The sequence below is a fragment of the Sarcophilus harrisii genome, chromosome 1 (assembly GCF_902635505.1).
Source record: "Sarcophilus harrisii chromosome 1, mSarHar1.11, whole genome shotgun sequence".
NCBI lineage: Eukaryota > Metazoa > Chordata > Mammalia > Dasyuromorphia > Dasyuridae > Sarcophilus > Sarcophilus harrisii.
The window spans coordinates 316,892,000-316,911,119 of record NC_045426.1 but is presented as its reverse complement, the minus strand read 5'-3'; the positions used below and the strand labels follow the sequence as shown (position 1 = coordinate 316,911,119).

The window sequence follows — 19,120 nt, the reverse complement described above, 5'->3', positions numbered from 1 at the left end:
ATAAAGCACTTTGCAAACCTTAAAGCGCTATATAAATGTCAGCTGTTAAAAATATTATTATCAACTTCAGTCAGGAAGACAGATTCCTGATTTTGGCAAGAAATCCAATTACTATCCAGCACATTTACAGTGACCCTGAGTTGTAGCCTTTCTTTTAGATAAAGTAAGAACAAGTTAAGGTGAATTGTGTGGTTATCTGCAAGATTTTCATTTTAAGTTCTTATTTCAGAGTACAAATTAATAATAATGAAGAAGCCTGGCACCTGAAGTTGCCCTTTTCACAGAGAAACTGAATGCATCATTCATGCATCATGCATCATTCCCAATGAGTAAAAGTGGGATTCCATCTGGCTACCACTATTAGCAAAATGGGAACTATATCAGGATGCAGTTTGTCAGCTCTTTACAATGCTTCAAAAAAATGTTATCTGCGTAAATTTCAGATAATTGCCTTAAAAACAACACCCAATTCCTCGTTTATTCATGATATTGTTTATTTACATTTCATAAAGGAATTTGTAATGGGGGGGCGGGAATTTGAAATTGATGGAGTAGCAGGAGGGATTGGCTCTTAATGTCATATGGAAGGAATTCCCATACTCTATTAGCCTTCCACACTTGAGATCTAATTTCTGGGAGAGTAAGGTCTAGAACTAAAGCCAATTTTAGGGCGTCTGCATCTAAGATACAGGATTCCCAGAGCTCAGTTTTCTTTCAGATCCCTTGTAAATAGGATGAGAATTCAGATCTGTTGGATACCCAAACTGATTATTTGTTTGCTTATTTGTTAACTTATTTTGTTTATTTTTTATATTGTTTATATTCAATTTTTTTCAAATAATTCATAATGTATATCAGACTATTTCAATTGCTGGCCCTCAGTGTTCACTTATTCCACCAGAAACCAATGATCCTTTTTCACTAGACTTTCCACTATATTTGTTTAGCTTAGCTACTTTAGATTAGCTACTTGATCATTCTACCCCTTCTTGCCCATCAGCCTACATACTTTCTATCCCATTTCAAGGTGATTGGTAGTCATTAGGATACAATAGAGGTTTCCACCAGCACTGGGTTGGGTCAGATGTCTTTGGTTCAGCCAGGTTAGGAAGCGACCATTTTGAAAGACTCAATGATCTGTAAGTCAGTACAAGGAATAGAAGCCTCTTGGTTCTCTATGAGCCTCTATCCCACCCCTTCCTCTGGAAACCACAAGCTTTTTATTCCTTTATAGGTCTCTGAGCCATTGGGTTGAGAGAGCTGATGTATCCCTTCCCTTCTGTCATTAACATCCCATCTCTTGTTCACTTCCAGTGCACCCTGTCCTTCTTTCCCCTTTTCTGTATGTCTCTGCACTCTGCTGAGTGATCAGACTACTTACTGTGAATGTCAAAGACAAAAAGACCAGAGAGCATAAAGAAACCATCCAGCCAGAGAGGAAGGCTGGGGAGGGTGATATTACTAGCTAGCCTACTCCAGTATTGCTTTGCCTGGACTGCATATAGGGGTCATGGACTTTTTTTTTAAGTGATTAGTAATGTTTATCCAATTGGCTCTTACATAACTGATTTCCTACTTGAAGAATGGCTCAACTTAAAGGTCTAATATCGGTGGAAAGCTGTGATCTCGGATCATTTAAAAGTGGACAATTATTTGAATAGTAGCCTATACCAAATATGACTATAATCTAATGGGACCTATCTGTAATAGAGTATGAACAAAAATATCACTGGTGTATTTGTGGATTAGGAAAGAGTTCCCATCCTGTCATTGGGGAGTCAATTTATTGGAAATGATTCCAGGAAAGATGACAAACCTAAAATGGAGTTGTAACCCCCACATTTGGCTTTTTCAAATGGTGTTCTTAATAGGCCAAAGGGACTCCTGCCTCATCTAGATGAATCTGGGGGCTTTAAGCATGTTAGTACATCCTATCAGCATCCTTACATAGAACCTGGTCCTTTTCTGAGGTTCTGTGAGGTTTAACTGTCTGGAATCATTGCCATATACTTAATGAGAATGAGATGGATTATCCTGACATAATTGGGATCCCCCTTCTATTCAAACTATTTAAATTTCTTTGACTATCTTGGGGGACAGGAATTCTTACTTTCATGGGCCAAGAAGGGACTTCCCAAGGCCAAATCATAGTTGAAAAAGCAACATAGAATTTGGCTAATTTCAAGCCAAGGGGAAAAAGTGCCCTTCTTCTGAGTTACTTAGATATGACTTAAGATGACTCTCCTAAACAAAGTGGACATTGAGACTGAGACTGGCTGAAGTTTTGCTCTGAAATATAAAATAAAATATGGATGTTTTATTATCAGAATTTCCCTGGGGTTTCTGACTAGTGGTAAAAGTACAGTCTTAGAAATCATGAGAGAGAATTTCTAGCATGCCTCTGTACTAACTTGGGTGAACTTAGGCAATTCACTTAACCTTATTCTCATTGATTAAAGGAATTATTCTGATGATTGCTAAGGTTCTTTCTAGCTCAAAAAAAAACCATTGATAATCTTAATATTCCTTCTGAGGGAAAGAAAAACCTGATAAAAATTGAAGGAGATAAGGGTAGAAGCTGAGTGATTAGGAGAATGGTCGTGTCATAAACGTTAACAGAGAAGTCAAAAAGAGAAGCCATTTTTGGAACCCCCCCCCAAAAAAAATATTTAATTTTAGACATAATTGAGCTTGGAGGTATCAATGAGATTCATGGGTAGGAATGAAGAGATGAGGCTAGAAATGCACACCTGGAGCTAAGAGGAGGTCAAAAAATAGATTTGGGAGCCATATACACAGGATTAGTCATTGATGTCATTTTTTTTTTGGATATTTTATGATTTTAGCAGCCATTTGACTGTTATAATTAGCTAGAAGGTCACATAACTACCGTGGCTTAACATAGTTATTTTTTTCCCTGCTTGCTTGATGCTAAAATATTTCTACAAGGGATATTGGTCCTTTCTAGTTGGGTAGCAGTTGATTTGTATTTGAAAGTGTAATCAGGATCAGAAAATTGACTTAGTGAAAATCCTGCTGTAACTCTTCACATGCACATCCTTTTTTTTAACCTCTCTTTCAACAATAACTCTCATCACTGCTCAATTTATTAACAATAAACTCTACTTGAGCATCTTCTCCTTGGGATGCTCTTAGTAAAAAACCTAAAAATGACTCTGCATGGTATAGGTCCTAGGTTTAAAATCTTACATTGAATAAAACTTGAACAAATGTTTTCTTTTTTACAGTATTTGAATTGTTTTCTAGGCAACAGTTTTTTTTTTTTTTTTTTTTTTTTTTGGAGGAATTCACTGGGGTTGAAAATCTTTTGAATGAGAGGCAATGCAACATAATGTAAAGACTTGTCTTTGTTCCTGAGTCCATTATTCAATGACCTGTATGAAATCTTAATTTTTTCATTTAGAAAATGAGAATAATATTTGCTTACCTCAAGCGTTATGTTGAAATATATATTCTTTGACCCAACAATACTACTATTATTGGCATGAATACCAAAAGATATTTTTTTAAAAAGGAAAAGAATCTATATGTACAGAAATATTTGTAGCAGCTGTCTTCTCAAGGCAAAAAGAAAATTGGAAATTGAGGAGATGCCCATCAATTGGAGAATGACTGAATAAATTGTGGCATGTGATTGTCATAAAATATTACTGTTTTGTGGGGATTGATGAGTAGGATGCTCTCAGAAAAAAAAAACAACAACAATCTGGAAAGTCCTCTATGAACTCAAAATGAAATGTACTATATACAAAGTAATAGCAGTATTCTGAGATGACCAGCTGTAAATGACTTTGCTATTCTCAACAGTGTGATGATCTACCACTATTCTGAAGGACTTATGATGAAAAATCCTATCCATACCCAGAGAAGAAACTGATTGTGTCTGAATAAAAATTAAAGCATATTCTCTCCCTCTGTTTCTCTCTATCATTGTCTGTCTGTCTCTCTCTCCCCACTTTATTTTCCTTGAAATTTTTGATTATAGTGGGAGATCTATGTTTCCTTTCATAACATGACTTTTATGGAAATGTTTTGCATACTTTCACATGTGGTTTCTTAGTGGGGGTGGAGGTGGGGGATAAAGGAGAAAAGTTTTTAAGACAAATATAAAAAATTTTTAATGTAACTGGTGAAAATATTAAACTTTTTTTAAAAAAGTGTTATGTTGAGAATCAATTAAAATAATGTAGGTAAAGTTGCATATGAATACCAGTTATCATCAGCAGCAGCAGCAGCAGCATCATTTAGAATGGGAAGAACTCAGAAAAGCCTATTTTCTCACATGTTGTTGGGAGACCAAATGCTATAATAGGTGTGAAGGCATTCTGTAATCAAAAAAGTACTCTGAAAATGTCAACAGTTGCTATATTAGTAGTAGTTGCAATAAAGGTCAAACTATCCCATTTCTTGAGTAAAATTAAACCATTCCATGGTTTAACCACATATCCCATCAGTTGCCAAATCTTACTGCTTCTTATCTTTATGTATCTTTTTCTTTTTTTATTAAAGCTTTTTTTATTTTCAAAGCATATGCATGAATAATTTTTCAACACAGCCCCTTGCAAAACCTTGTGTTCCAAATTTTCCCCTCCTTCCCCCTACCTTTCCCCTTAGATGGCAAATAATGCAATATATGTTAAACATGTTAAAATATATATTAAATCCAATATATGTATACATATTTATACAATTATCTTACTACACAAGAAAAATCAGATCAAAAAGGAAAAAATGACAAAACAAAATGCAAGCAAACAACAACAAAAAGACTGAGAATGCTATGCTGTGAGCCATACTCTCACACACTTCCTCTGGTGTAGATGGCTCTCTTCATCACAAGATCACTGGAAATGGCCTCAATCACCTCATTGTTGGAAAGAGTCATGTCCATCAGAATTGATTATTGTATAATCTTGTTGTTGCTATGTATAATGTACATCTCTTTTTCAGTCTCTTCCCTTCACTTAATAATTATCATCATAGTTCAGGCACTTGTCACCTCTTACCTAGATGATTTCATTGAGTCTTGGTTTTTCTGCCTCAAGTCCCTCCCTGCACCATTTATCCTCAAAATACTATCCAAGTGATTTTTTTAAGTGCAGATCTGACCATATCATTTTCCTACTTAGCAATCTCCAATGATTTCCTATTGAATTTAGAATCAAATGTAACTCCTTCTCTTTAGCTACTAAAGTCCTTCATAACTTGATCTCAATCTATTTTTCTAGATTTACTGAACATTACTATCTCTCCTATATTCCAAGATCCAGTCAAACTTGGCTTCTCTCAGTTTTTCTCATATGACTCTTCACCTCCCATCTCCATGCCTTTACATTGATAATTTCCTATTCTTGGAATTCCTTCCTTCCTTCTCTACATCCCTCAATCTCAAGAGTCTTCTTTCTTCAAGGCATAACTCAAGTACCACCCTCTTCTAAGGAAGTTTTCTCTTATTCCTCAAAAGCTAGTACCCTTCCTTTTAAACTACTTTGTACCTAACAACTTTGAATATATTTGAAAATTTATGTATATCATATATTCTTATTGTCTCTAGTATTAGAAAAAAAATTCCTTGTGGCTAGAGAGTTTTTAAAATTATACTTGTAACCCCAACACTAGCATGGAGCACTGATCTGTCACCTATTCTTTGTGAGTGAAACCATATGGCCTTGGGTATCAAACATTATTAAAGGCATTTTCTGATTAATTGAAGTTTTGTTGTATTTGCTTTGGGAAAGGAATGTGGACCCAATTCTCTTCCCCCCAAAATATTGAATCTGCTGATCTAACTCTGTTCTCTCTCCACAGGAAGGGACATTTAAACCTATAAGTTTTGTAGGCCAACTAGCAGTCCACTTCAGCTTGGTTGGGAACATGATCCTCAAAGACTCAGATGAAGGCAGACGGCAGAATTACCGAGCAGAAATGGCAAGTAAGTGTCTTGTTAACCTGGAGGTAGCTGCAAAAATCACAGGTTTCCTGTCCTTTAACAACTCTCAACTGGAAACATGGGAGCTGGTGGAAAATCGTGACACTGTCTTCAGCTATGAAAGCAAAATGGAAGCAGCTGATTGTTGGGAGCCTGCAGACCCATGTCATCTCTCAGGTGAAAAGTACCCAAATTTTCAGGGCTGGCCTTTGATGGTTCTAATGGCAACAGTAATTCATCAAATGTTCCTACAAGCATGTATTTATAGAAAGGCTTGACACTGAGGAATCTCAAGGCTTCTCCAATGGATAGAATTCAAACACTTGTCTTTTCTTTCTTTTTTAAAAAAGGTTCTCAGGAGGCTGTAGAGGTGCAGCATGCAGAAGAAGGTGAAGAAGGTGAGGAAGGTGGAGAAGGTGAAGGTGAAGAAGGTGGTGAAGGTGGTGAAGGTGAAGAAGTGAAGGAAGCAGGAAGCCAAGCAGAAGTTCCGGTAAACTATTTGACCCCAGAACCAGAAATGTTGGAGATAGAGTGAGATGGGCAGCTGTTAAGCTCAACCAACTCAATTTATAGATGAGGACACCTGGGGAAAAGAAGTGCCTCACTTAAGGTTTCCTAGATAATTAGTGACAGAACTAGAATCTGATTTAAAATACATGGATTTTCTTGGGAAAAATCCTGTAAAGTGGAAAAGAAATTAATTTGTTAATTTGGTTATACCTAAGACTGTTGTGCCACAGTTTCCTTTTATTGTGCTGTCTCAGTTTCCCTAAATTGTTCTGCCTCAGTTTCTCTAAATTGTTCTGCCTCAGTTCCTTGAATTGTTCTGCCTCAATCTTCTTGGTTGCAACCCCCACTCCTGACCATTAGGACTGAGATAATTAGGTCTGGGTGCCCTGACCATTAGCATTCCATAGAGCCATAAATTGCAGATGAGTTACTGAGAGATATGCTTACATATCTGTAAAATTCCAGACTTCTGTCTCTACTGATTACCCCCTTCACTCCCAGTTTATCAGAATTTAAGGTCCTATCCCCCACCCTGTTAGAACCGGATTGATGGTCCAATATCCTGCTCACCAGAGGTTGGACTCCACCCCTTGCCTTTGTCTTCCCTGATCACTTAGAGCCATATATATAAAATCCATTGGAATCTCCCATTCAATGTGGATACTGAATGCTTTAAGACATCAACTGTGGGACCAAAATGGATCTTTTGGTCCCAGAAAATTTCTCCCTCTCAGAAACCCAAATAAAATTATTAAAACTTCTTTAATCTCAATCTTGCCTCAGTTTCTCCAACATTACATTTTGGAGGCTCCCCAGCAAGATATGAGACAGGCATTACAAGACCAGGTTCTAAGTTTTACATGCAACACAGAATTACTATGTCTATAGAAGATGAATGTGCTAAATTCCTTATTAAAAGATCTGGGATTTTGTCAGGCTGGATATTCCCCCTGCTGAAACAAATTGAAATGATCTAGGAAACTATAATTCAAGAGTTTCTTTGACCAAAAATATCTACCCTCACCCCAGTCTTACTCAGTTAACATTTACTGAATGTTGATAGTATGAGTGAGACACCATGCTAGAGGGACAAAATGATTCAATGAAGAAGGAACTGTAAGGCTTATAGACATTAGAAAAGATAAGACACATATACAAATCACCGAATCAAAACAGAAGGTGAAAAGTGTCTTCAGAGAGGTGCAAGCATAGTGCAATGAGAATTCTTATGAACGATGTATTTAAGACAGAAGTTTTTATCTTTTTGTGTATCATGGACCCTTTCAGCAATGTGGTGAGAACAATGGACTCCTCCTTAGGATAATGTTTTTAAATGCATAAATGAAATACCTGGGATTATGAAGGAAACCACTGTTATTAAAATATGGTTATTAGCAACAACCAACTATAATTCCAGAGGACTGGTGCTGAAACATTCTACCTTTCTCCTGTCAGAGTCAGGAGCCTCAAGGTACACATTGACATAAAGCTAATGAAATTTATTTTGCTTGTCTATGCATATTTGTTACTCTCCCCCTCAAAAAAAAATTTTTTTTGAGAAGAAAGTAGGAGGGAGAAAAAACATAGATTATATTAAGTGAAATAAGTTAAAAATGAGAAATATATTTATTAATACACATGTGTATGTGTGTATATATCCTTGAACTTGTTATATACATTTTTGTATATATGTAGGTATGAATAGGACAAGGTGAAGATTTCTCAAAAAGTCTATGAGATGGAGTGGGTCAGACCCTAGGCTTAAGCTTCAGGAATTCATGTGTCCTATATTGCTGACCATTAGTCAATGGTTACTTCTCGTTCAATCTATCCAATGAACTCAAGTCTTCTGCTATATAATTCACTCTCTGTTTCTGGCCCAGGGTCACACACCATGCTGAGTTGCTCAGCTGGTGTGCTTGGGCCTCTCCTTGCAAGGACTGAATAAATGCTTCCTGTTTGTATCTGAAGATGCTTCTGAGTAGTCAGATTGGGTGAGAGGATCTAGCATCTGTCCTACACAGATATAAAAGCCATGTTAGACATGTATTTGATCATGTTATATATACATATAGAATGCTATATGTATATTATTAGTATGTATGCAAACATTTTATTATAGATATATGTATATAAACATAAACAAGTTAGTGGTCTCTGGTTAAGAGCTCTTGATTTTAAGCCTCAGTCTAAAGACTTTGATACTGAGAATTTGAAACTCCTGAACTTAGCTCTTTTGTTCTCCTTTAATTTTTTTTTTCTATCACTGCCTTCAACCACCCACCAACTGGAAGGGCTGCTTTGTAAATGAAAAGAAGTCACAGCAGGAAAAGCTGGGGAATGTGCATAAAGAGAGGGAGAGCTGAGTTACTCCTTGGGCTGTCTTCCCAGAGGAGACCCTACTAAACTGATCACGTGTATATCATGTCAGAATTTCAAATGAGTAGCAGAACCAACTCAATCCCTCCCCTAGAGACCTTCTGGAGAAAGAAATGAAAGTGATAGAGCATGAAGTATGGTACTAGACAGTAAACAAGGCCAAGCAAAAATATAAAAATGTGGACTATTTACCAATAACAAAGAGAAAACAATAATAAGCAATCCCTTGAGCCAGTGTATATAATTTTGTGATTCCAGATTGTTTTGCTACTTTGGTGAGTTTCAACTTCAAGGTGATTCTGTTTTTATTTTTATTAATATTTGTTATTTTCTTTTCAAAAAGCTGGGACTATTTATTTATTTTTTGTCTTATGTAGTTTTCATTTGTGACTTCTTGAATTATAGCTCTGAAAAAAACAGGCTTTAAAAAAACTCATTATGTTTCAAATGGAGCTACTTGGCTAGCCTTTAACCCATATTACTTTGTCTCTCATTAAACGGCCAAACAGCCCTCAACTCAAGCCTTTGTAGCTCGTTATTTAGGTTTGATGGCTTAGAATAAAGGTAAATAGGAGTTGGTTTCTGCACTGACCAGAGAATCCAAGGGTCTCCCCCTCCCAGATTATAGTTTTATAATGATAAATGACACCATTTTTTTTCTCATTTCTTATCTAGCCTTTAAATCAATGAATGGATGTTCTCAGAGCAACTGAGACCAGGGAAAGACCTTAATAAAAAGACCTTAATTTAATTAAAGGTCACCCACCCACCGTATTCTGGGCTATCACCAGTTGTCTTGATTTTTGTTTTCCCCTGGATTTTGATGACTGCATATGAAAGAGTGAGGTTGATGACTTTACATAGCTCTGCCTCACTTAATCTAATTCACAAGCAAATCAAGACATCATCCTTGTGATGTCATTGGTTCCCTTTGAGAACAAAGAATGCACAATAACAACAATAAGAAATCCAAAACTTCAGCAGTGGTCTATTAGAATTCTTATTTAGGTATAAATCTCCAAGGTACTGATTGTATAATGATGGGTCAGTCACTTGACTGCTCAATTTCCTCATTTTAAAATGGAGATGATACCACAAATACTACCTATATCACATTATGGTTGTGAGGAAAGCACTTTGGAAATTTGCAAATGAGATCTATATGACTGATTTGTTGGTGTTATGATCTACAGAATAAAGACTCCTTATTTAAATGCTGCTGACTTTTTCATCCCAGAAACAAATTTCCTTCTTTTCTCCTTTCCCTATTCCTCATTCTTTATTTTATTTATTTGCCAGTTGGAAGGATCTGAATTTGGGAAACAAACTATTTTGGAATCTTCCTCTTATTGTCATTTCTTCCATCAACCCACATTTTAAGGACATTGAATATCTAGAGGAGATTATTTAGAGGAGAATTTCTAGAGAAGACCTAGGAAAGGTTGGCCATTTTGATGAAAGTCCAAAAGGCTGTGCTTTATGAGGACTGTCAGATGGAAGAATCAGATTTATTCTTCTTGTCTTCACACTATAGAATCAGTGAGTAAAATCTGTAGAGGTTGATTTAGGTTTGATGTAAAGAGAAAATAAATTCCTAATAATTAGAACTAAAAATGGAATGGACTGACTCTGGAGAGATTAGGTTCTCTATCACTAGAAGGTATCAAGGCAAAACCAATCACTTCTTTCCGGGGAATGTTGTGAGGAGTGCATCAGAAGCATGTTTTGGCCAAGATTCTGTGAAATCTATTCCATGTTTCCTTGGTTCCTTACCCAATCTTCATTAGACTAAAGTTCAGTTGTCTTTCAAGAACAAACACAGTTAAAGTGATTCTAAGTTTAAGGTCAATTGTTTTGTACATTTGCAGGCACCTGGAGCAGCAGAAGCAGAAATAGAAGAAGAAGACATTTTTGTCCCTAGAAAGCCAAGGGAACGGAAACTCACCAACAAGTTTAATTTTAGTGAAAGAGCATCTCAGACCTTCAACAATCCTTTACGGGTATGGCACCTCATTAACCTATATCCCAACTTAGCTTCTTTGAAAAATTCCCTCTTTGGTTATTCCCAGGGATATATTGTTAAGTCTAAGTTCCAACATCCCAGGAGAAATACTCTGGTTATCATTCTCAGCATTAGCATCTCCAATGATAATTATTTCCTAAACTCCTAATAGATACAAGGTATTTAGGGTAGAAAAAGCTATAGGGATACAGAATTCATTGTAAGCTGACTTGACCTCCAGGAGCTTGAAATATCATGGGAAAACTGGAAGCATCAATGAAGAGATGCATCTAACAATTCAAAGTGTCAAATGTATCGAATGTCAAATGAATGGTTCAAACAACAAATGCTATAGGAGTTCAGGTTATTTGTAATAATAATAACGTTTCTATTATACTTTAAGATTTACAAAGAACAGGAGCCCATGAGACTTGAGTTGATTTATGATGAGAAATAATGGAAAATAAAGTGGTTGATGTAGGGTCCTGATTATAGAATCTTTTGCATGTTAATTAAAAGAGTTTTAACTTTATTTTGTAGATATGGGGAACCACTGAAGGATTTTGAGCTTGGGAATGCTGTGTGAAAACTGAGATTTTTAGGAAGATTAATCAAGCAGTGATAAACAAAATGAAGTCAGAGAGAGTAGAAGCAGGAAAACCAGTAAGAAAATAGTGTGATGACTGCTACTCTGAAGGAAATCACACTGTTGCAGTGGGGTTATTTGAATGCTAAGAGCACCAAGTTACCCCATATGGATTCCTGAAACAGAGCAGAGGTCATCCTAAGAGAATCTAAGGTCAGTAAAGAGGTCAGTAGTATCAAACTCAGATAGAAACTGGTGCCAATAATCTGTACAATTCTAGGCCACATATTGACTTGGTTTTTAAAATAGAATGTTTTCTTTATTTTGTTTTATTTTTATTTATTAAAGATTTTCCAAGTACATTTTCAGTTAGTTCAGAATATACTTGGGAAGGTTGTGGCCACATAAGGACAGCTGGCTCTGTGTTTGATGTCTCTGATCTAGGAGGCTTTGCCTTTTGAATTTAGACTTGGGGCAGTCCTTCAAGACTCTGTCTCATCATTTGATTTCCTGGTAATTTGTACTATCTGGCCCTGAGCATATTCCTTGTTGAAGAATGCCATGTTATGCTTCTTTCAACCTGCTTTTTAGATTATACCATTTTTTGAAATATCCAAGTTTTGATCTTAAAGGTAGGAGAAAATTTAGAAATCTGAACTGAAAAAATCCATGCTAGTTCTTCCTTTGTCTTATCCAGCCATTATTTTCCATGAATTTATATATTAATTTGTTATTCTAATTAAGCTCAGACAGTGCTCTATTTTTTCCAAAAATGTTCCAAGTTTTTAAGGATTTCAAGTGTATTTCCTATAATTTTTTCCCCTCTAGGCCCGAGAGTGTCAAATGGAACCTCCCCCTAGAGCAAACTTCTCTGCCACAGCTAATCAGGTAAATCCCCTTTGGCCAACTTACAGTCCAAAGGATGGAGTAAGTCTGAATTAATATAAAATGGCTTAGGAATCAAATGTCTCTCCACTATTCCCTACTCTAATATAGAAATCATTTTTACCATCCCTTGTCCCTTCACACTTTGTGAACTGGGGGATAACCACAGACCTCTTGGTATTTTTAATGTACTGCAAACCCAGTGAGCTCAGGTTGCAACCCTTTCTGCTTTTTTAGTGACACTAATGTGTTGTCTGGATGCTCTGATATTTAAATCACTCTTAGGATTCATTTTGCTGTTCTAGATTCCAGTTTGCACATGGTGCCATAGTATTTAAGGAAATGTAAAAATTCATTTATGTATATGAATTTATTCAATTACATTACTATCATAAGCCCTGAGGTTGGCTTGGAAAAAATTACACTGAAAAGCATTGCTCTTGATTATGCCTTAACTAGAGATCAGAGGATGTAATTGAAATCCTGGGTAATATGCTGATCTCTTCTGGGCTGAAGGAGGTTTTTCTGGTAATGAGATGATGGAAAGATTCTGAGAACCAAATTGCTCAATAAATCAAACCATAACTTAGGTTTTAGATGAATACATTTAGAAAAAGTGCAAGCAAGACATCTTTGAGCCTTCTGTTTGTCTTTATGGCAGTTTCTGCAGAGTGGTATTTTTTTTTTTCTTCCTTTGCAAAATGAAACCAAAGTATTATCCTGGCTCATCTCCATACTTATTTCACTGGGCATTTGGGGAATATTTATCTCCGGGTGATGGGAGTGGCAGATAACCTTAGGAGGTCTTAGAGACTAGAACTAAAGCAACCCCAAATGTCTTCGCAAGGAGGATTCATAAGGACCTTGGCACTAAGGATGGCTTTCATTTGGATTTTGATGCGGGAAAGATTCCAATCTTTGATTCCCAACCCCCCTAGCTAATGTAAATTACCCTTTGACTCACAAATCCTGGTCCCTTTCAATTCCAATAGAAGGTCCGGACCTGTCCCAGCCCCACCTGGATCTGAGCCAACTCTGGGGCTACACCCCAAAGCCCCTCGAGCTAAGTCTCCGACTTAAAAGGACCACACTGGGAACCTCTCTTTGCAGAGATTCCAAACATGGTCGCCATGTGAGGACCCTCTGTCCACTGGACCCTCTGTCCAGTGCCCTCTTTATCTCTACCTTCACCTATCTCCTACTTCTAAACTCAATAATAAACCTCTTTTATTAATCTAGTTCTCTGGGCTAATAAATGCTTTTATTGGGAATCCGCACTGCTTCTAGACCTCATGTACCGCCGTATCCTTGCGCCAAATCTAAGGGGGTTGCAGGGGAACTCTGTTTGACTCCCTGTACCCCAAACCTGCCACTAGACCTAACTAAACCCTAATTTCATTTAGGTACCCCAAATGTAGACCTCAACATGTGGTCTACACCTCAACATTTGGAGACCTCAACAATTTGATTCCAAGTCATTTTGGCTGGTAATCAATATTTTTAAAATGTAGGGAGTAGGATTTCAGAAAAGGCCATCAAAATGAGGATCTGAAATTAAATGTATGATGGTGGGGAGAGTTTAGCTCAGAAAACTGATTTCTCAGATCCTTTTGCTGGTTCAAAACAATTCTTTCCAAAAAAAACAAAAAGAGATAAAATTTTAAAGATTATTGTTAATGAATACATATAAAATTAAAGGATAAAGAAAAGGAGATAGCATAAGATGAGATGGATAGAAAGTGTCATAGAAACAATGAAGATAAGCTTGGACAGACTTCAAGAGATAGTGAAGGATAGGAAGGTCCAGTATGCTATGGTCCATGGGGTCAGAGTCAGACAGAACTCAACAATAACATCACATGAAAATACATATGCCAGAGAAAGAACTGAATTAAAAGGAAGTATATCTGGTAATGGCTTATTAATCCTTTGGGGTTAGAGATCTCCAAAATTGTGCACCTTTTAAACTTGCCTCAGCCTTCCCATTTTCCCAACAATGATAAAATCAATAATTATATATATATATATATATATATATATATATATAATATATTAAAAACCTAGAATTAGAATGAGAGACTCGAATTTGAGTCTTGCTTTCAAAGCTTACTTGCTGTGTAGCCATGGGCAACTCATTTGACCTCTCTAAACTTCAGTTTCCTCATCTATAAAATAAATACAGTAGCTCCAACAATCCTACTTCACTTTATTGTAAATATCAAAGGAGAGAATGTACAGTAAAGCTGTAGAATGCTGTACAGAGTCACTCATTTTTATCTCTTTAGCTGATCCCTTGTGATCCTGGTTCAATGTAATACTGAGCTTAAGCCTAGTAGCTCTGAACTGATGTGAGCTCTGTCTCTGGGCTTCAGCATGCAATTCAGCATTGATAAGGAGAAGATCTAAGGAGGTAAAAACCAGCCCAGATTGGAAACAAAGGTTAGGGCTCTGAGGATATTAGAGTAAGATCACGTCTATGGCAAGATCAAAAGATCCACTCTCCTATGTAGGTAGGTAGACAGACAGACAAACAGACCACACAAACCAACCAATATATAAGTAAATGAACGAATGCATAGATAAATACGTGAAAGAATCAATATGTGAACTGATAAATAAATGAATAAAGACCTAATCCTTCTGTCCTCAGAAGTATTGTATTTCCCTTCCTCTTTTCTCTCTCTCTCCCTAACTTTTCCTACCAGGGCTCTTAGGGAAGAGAGAGTCAGAATAATTACAAAGGCAGCATGAATTCAGAAGGGCTGCAGGAAAGCAAGAGTCTAGCCTCCCAAACAATAGACTTCCATGAAGATAATCCGTGATTTGCTGCTGCTGCTGTTCCATGCAGTGTCCCCAGCCTGTGTTATTCTTGTAGCATATAACCAATGTTGGGTTATCACTGCAGAGAAATTCACTAGCTCTTGAGCTGCATATTTCATCATTTACCATCATCTGCAAGCATGGCCCTGCTACTCTGTGATATATATACCATTTGATGACTCACAGAATTGTTAGAACTACAAGGGAATCTAAAAATGGTCTAGTCCTATCTCCTCATCTTATAGATGCTAATTAGCTAGGAACACCTCGCATCTAGAAGTCACTTCACCTCTCCTTCAGTTTCCTCATCTGTAAAATGGGGATGAAATAGCATTTCTTAGGGTTGTTGCAAGGCTAAAAACCTTAAAGTACTCTTTAAATATTGTTATTATTACAGCTGAGGAAACTGAGTTTCAGAAAGAAGTGATTGGCCAAGATCATACTGAGGTAAAGGCAACAGAACAGGGATTTGAAATTGTATCTTGTGACTCCAAAGCCATTGTTCTATCTAATGACACTGACCTCCTTTCTAATTTATTTTCTTTTTCTCCCACCCCACTTTTAGATCTGAGTTTCAGGGGCCTTGCTGAAAAATATAGTTAGTAATAGAATTTTCTAACACAGACCAAGAAGGCTAAGCTAGGAGTGTCTGTCTGATTCCTCTCAGGAAAGGATTTTTATTTTTAAATCATCACATTCAGAGTTCTATAAATTACCAAAGAGAATGAGAGCTTTAAAAAATGTTTTGCTACTGTGAGATAATTTATACCATTTCTTGTTACCTACTGATGGGACCAGGTGATTTAAAAGTGGTTAGTGCCTGACTCCAACTGAATGGTACTAAATGACACTTGGTTCACTTAATGAGGAAATCCCAGTTCTAAGGTTATTTTAAAATTACATTTTGCTCTATGTGTAATATTTCTCTTCCTTCCATCTTGTTCAGTGGGAGATCTATGATGCATACATGGAAGATCTGGAGAAGCAAGAAAAGAGCAAGGAGAAGGAGAAGGGGAAAGGCCCAGTGGCTAAAAAAGTTGGGAAGATGAAGGAGAGGAAGAAGGCATCCATGGAATCCCAGGTGCTGTGGCAGGACTCAAATCCTTCCATTTTTTCCTGATGCTTTTCACTTTGTCTTTTTCTCCTTTGGTTCAACAATGCTCAAAAAGGAGATACTGGGGCAGTCACAGACAAAACAATCAACCAAATTAATCTGATTATATCATTGGCCACCTAGGTCCTAGATCAAGCCTCCATTGGTGATCATTTGGGTCCTGATTAACTCAGATTGAATGTAAATAGCAGTCAGTTCTGCTTTGGTCAGAAACCCTGAGGGTCTTTCTCTCTCAGATTTATTTATTTATTCATTTATATTTATTTTGGACGAGGTGAAAGAGGAGATTCTTTGCCTCAATTGCTACCTAACCTTAATCACCAAATGGGTGCAGTCTCAGTTAAACTGAGACCTATTGAAGACCTAAGTTTAAGAAGGCCAAGGTCCCATGGCATCCAGAGTTATCTCCAGTTGTCCTGATCTATTCCTTGTCCCTGGACCCAGAAGACTCCAGAGGGGAAACTGAGGCAGGTGACCTTGCCCAGCCTTCTCTTACTCAAATCCAATTCACTTGCATGTCACAGCATCACCTCCATGACATCATGGAGGTCACCTCTTTGAGAACAAAGGATAAGCAACAACCTGTTACAGGGCCACTCTGTGGACCCAACTGGTTTTTCCTTATTGAATAAACCCTCAGAAATGTACCCTTTAATCTGAATTGTTTAGCCACAGGAGGAAGAATAGGAAAAGGGATGCAGATGCCATAACAAAGAGCCCAGAAGCAATAGCAACCCGCTCAACACAGGTAGCCAAGCTGGTTCGGGGCCTGAAGTTTGTAAGAGGAGAAAAAGGAAAGAGCCTTGTGATAGAAAACTAAATCAACTTCATGGACTCTGAGAGTAGGAGCTGATGTCCCAGCCCTAGAGACTGACTGTGGTCTACTCAAGGACTAAGGCTCAGGGCAGGATCCTAACTTCCTTTAAATCTTTAGGGATGGAACATCATAATCTCTGTTGAGTTTTTGAATACATTTTACTAAAGGAAAAGTGCTGGAAATAAGATTAGCAATATTTTTTAAAATGCCCTTCCCTGAAGAAAGCCACAGAGAGACTTGTATACTTACTCTAGTGTTCTACTTTTTGGAGTTCCATTAGAAGGGGACAAGTGTTGGGGCCAGCAGGGATTTACAACTACGGGGAACGAGAGAGCAGAACAGAGTAATCAATCCATCCCAGTGGAGTCGCCCAGAGACCCTGTACCCAGAGTCAGGAGTAAGTAGAGACTCCCCTAAAGTAAGGAAGGCAATGAAGGACACAATTTATAAATTTGCATGCTTAATTTCAGATAATTTAATATTTTGTTCAGTTTAATTTGTGGAAAATCAAGTTGCATATATTTAAGTGAAGCTCTAGTGCCTGGCACATTGCCTGGCATATAGTAGGTGCTTAACAAATACTCCTTGATTAAAGACTCAAAGCTCAGTTGTATGTACAGGGGATTGTCATAGTCCTTACTGTATCTAAGACCCCTTTTCTCTGCATTTGGAGACCGTCAGCTTAATAGCTGCTATGCACCTGTAGTGGTAATATTTACTGTGATATTGAAGCATTCTCAATAGCCTTTACTGATGGCCTTCATTTTCAATTTATTTACTGTTGATTTCTGAGTGTTTGGGAGAGATTTGGAATATATTAAGAGAGCAAATGGGGGTGATTTGGGGCTTTAATATGGGTTCTTGCCATTCCTTATTTAAATTCTCTTTTCTCCTTACTCATTGCAAATTAAGCATCCCACTATACATTCTTCTCTTGATGACTGGGACATAGAAAGCTGGAGTTGTTTTTGGCAATCTTTGTGACTGAGCTCCTTTTGGAAAGTCTGGGCTAATGACCTGGTAATTATGTTTCTGGCTTCCCAATGAAAAGTAAAGTGTTCAGATAGCCATCAACAAAGAGACTTAACAGCACTTACCTGTTTCTTGACAGCCTTTATTTGGTCTGCTGATGAGCAGTGTACTTGTAGTTTTCAATAAACTGATATAGGAGCAAGGTCAGGAAAAGAAATGCTGGCTCTCCTTACTTAGAAAAATACTCTTCAGTGCAACAAACACTGCCACTATTATCAACACCTAGAAACATTGTTGAGCACCTAGGTTAATGGAATGCTTTTGAATGATTCTTTTAAAAATTTTTTAATTTATTTTAAACAAAGATAAAATAGGAAAAGAAAAAAAAGAACATTGCCATATGCACAGCAGAACATAAGAGAAGATTCAAACTATAAAGCAATAAATTTCCATTTCAGGAAAGCTTATATAATAAATACTACACATTATGTTCAGAGCTGTCCATCTTCTCTTTGCTTCCTGATACGTTTTCTTTTGTTCTCTACTGTGCACTTTTTACTTTTTTTCCCATTCCTTCTTCCCCAAGAAGGCTACAATTAAGTGAAGATGCACACACGCATATATACATACAAATAAACACATATGTTTATATACATGTATGTATATTTGCATATACATATATATAGAATGATTCTTCTGCAAAAGGGAAATTTATTGAATAAAAAATAATATTGCCCAGAAGATTTCATAAATTTCCAAAAGGCAAACAAAATTACTGTTGTTAGTTAAATGTTTCAATTTGATTATAACAGCATATTAATTTTAGGTGAAATTAATGTTATAGCAGAGAATGTTATGTTCATTTTAGAGTATTTTAGGACCTCTTGCCTAATCACTTTATTTAGTCCTTTTCTGCCTACTTTATAGGATTCAAAAAAGAATTTTTATTATGTAACTATGTGTTTGCTTTTCTGATTATGATTTTTTTAAAAATCATTTACTTGAAGTTAAATTGATAACCAGGAACACAACTCCCAAAGATCACTTCATCCCTATTGGGAATATATAATCTTTGTTACAGTGAT

General features: G+C 36.8%; 1 protein-coding gene across 1 annotated transcript in view; it reads left to right on the top strand.

Moving 5' to 3' along the window:
- The window catches only part of DNAI1 (dynein axonemal intermediate chain 1), a 251,702-nt gene that overhangs the window by 75,321 nt on the left and 157,261 nt on the right, over nt 1–19,120 (top strand). Inside the window, exons 5-9 of the mRNA XM_003761769.4 lie at nt 5,830–5,953; nt 6,301–6,440; nt 10,708–10,839; nt 12,256–12,315; nt 16,079–16,213. Of these exons, the coding sequence (XP_003761817.1) occupies nt 5,830–5,953; nt 6,301–6,440; nt 10,708–10,839; nt 12,256–12,315; nt 16,079–16,213 (591 nt within the window). The remainder of the gene's footprint in view (nt 1–5,829; nt 5,954–6,300; nt 6,441–10,707; nt 10,840–12,255; nt 12,316–16,078; nt 16,214–19,120) is intronic.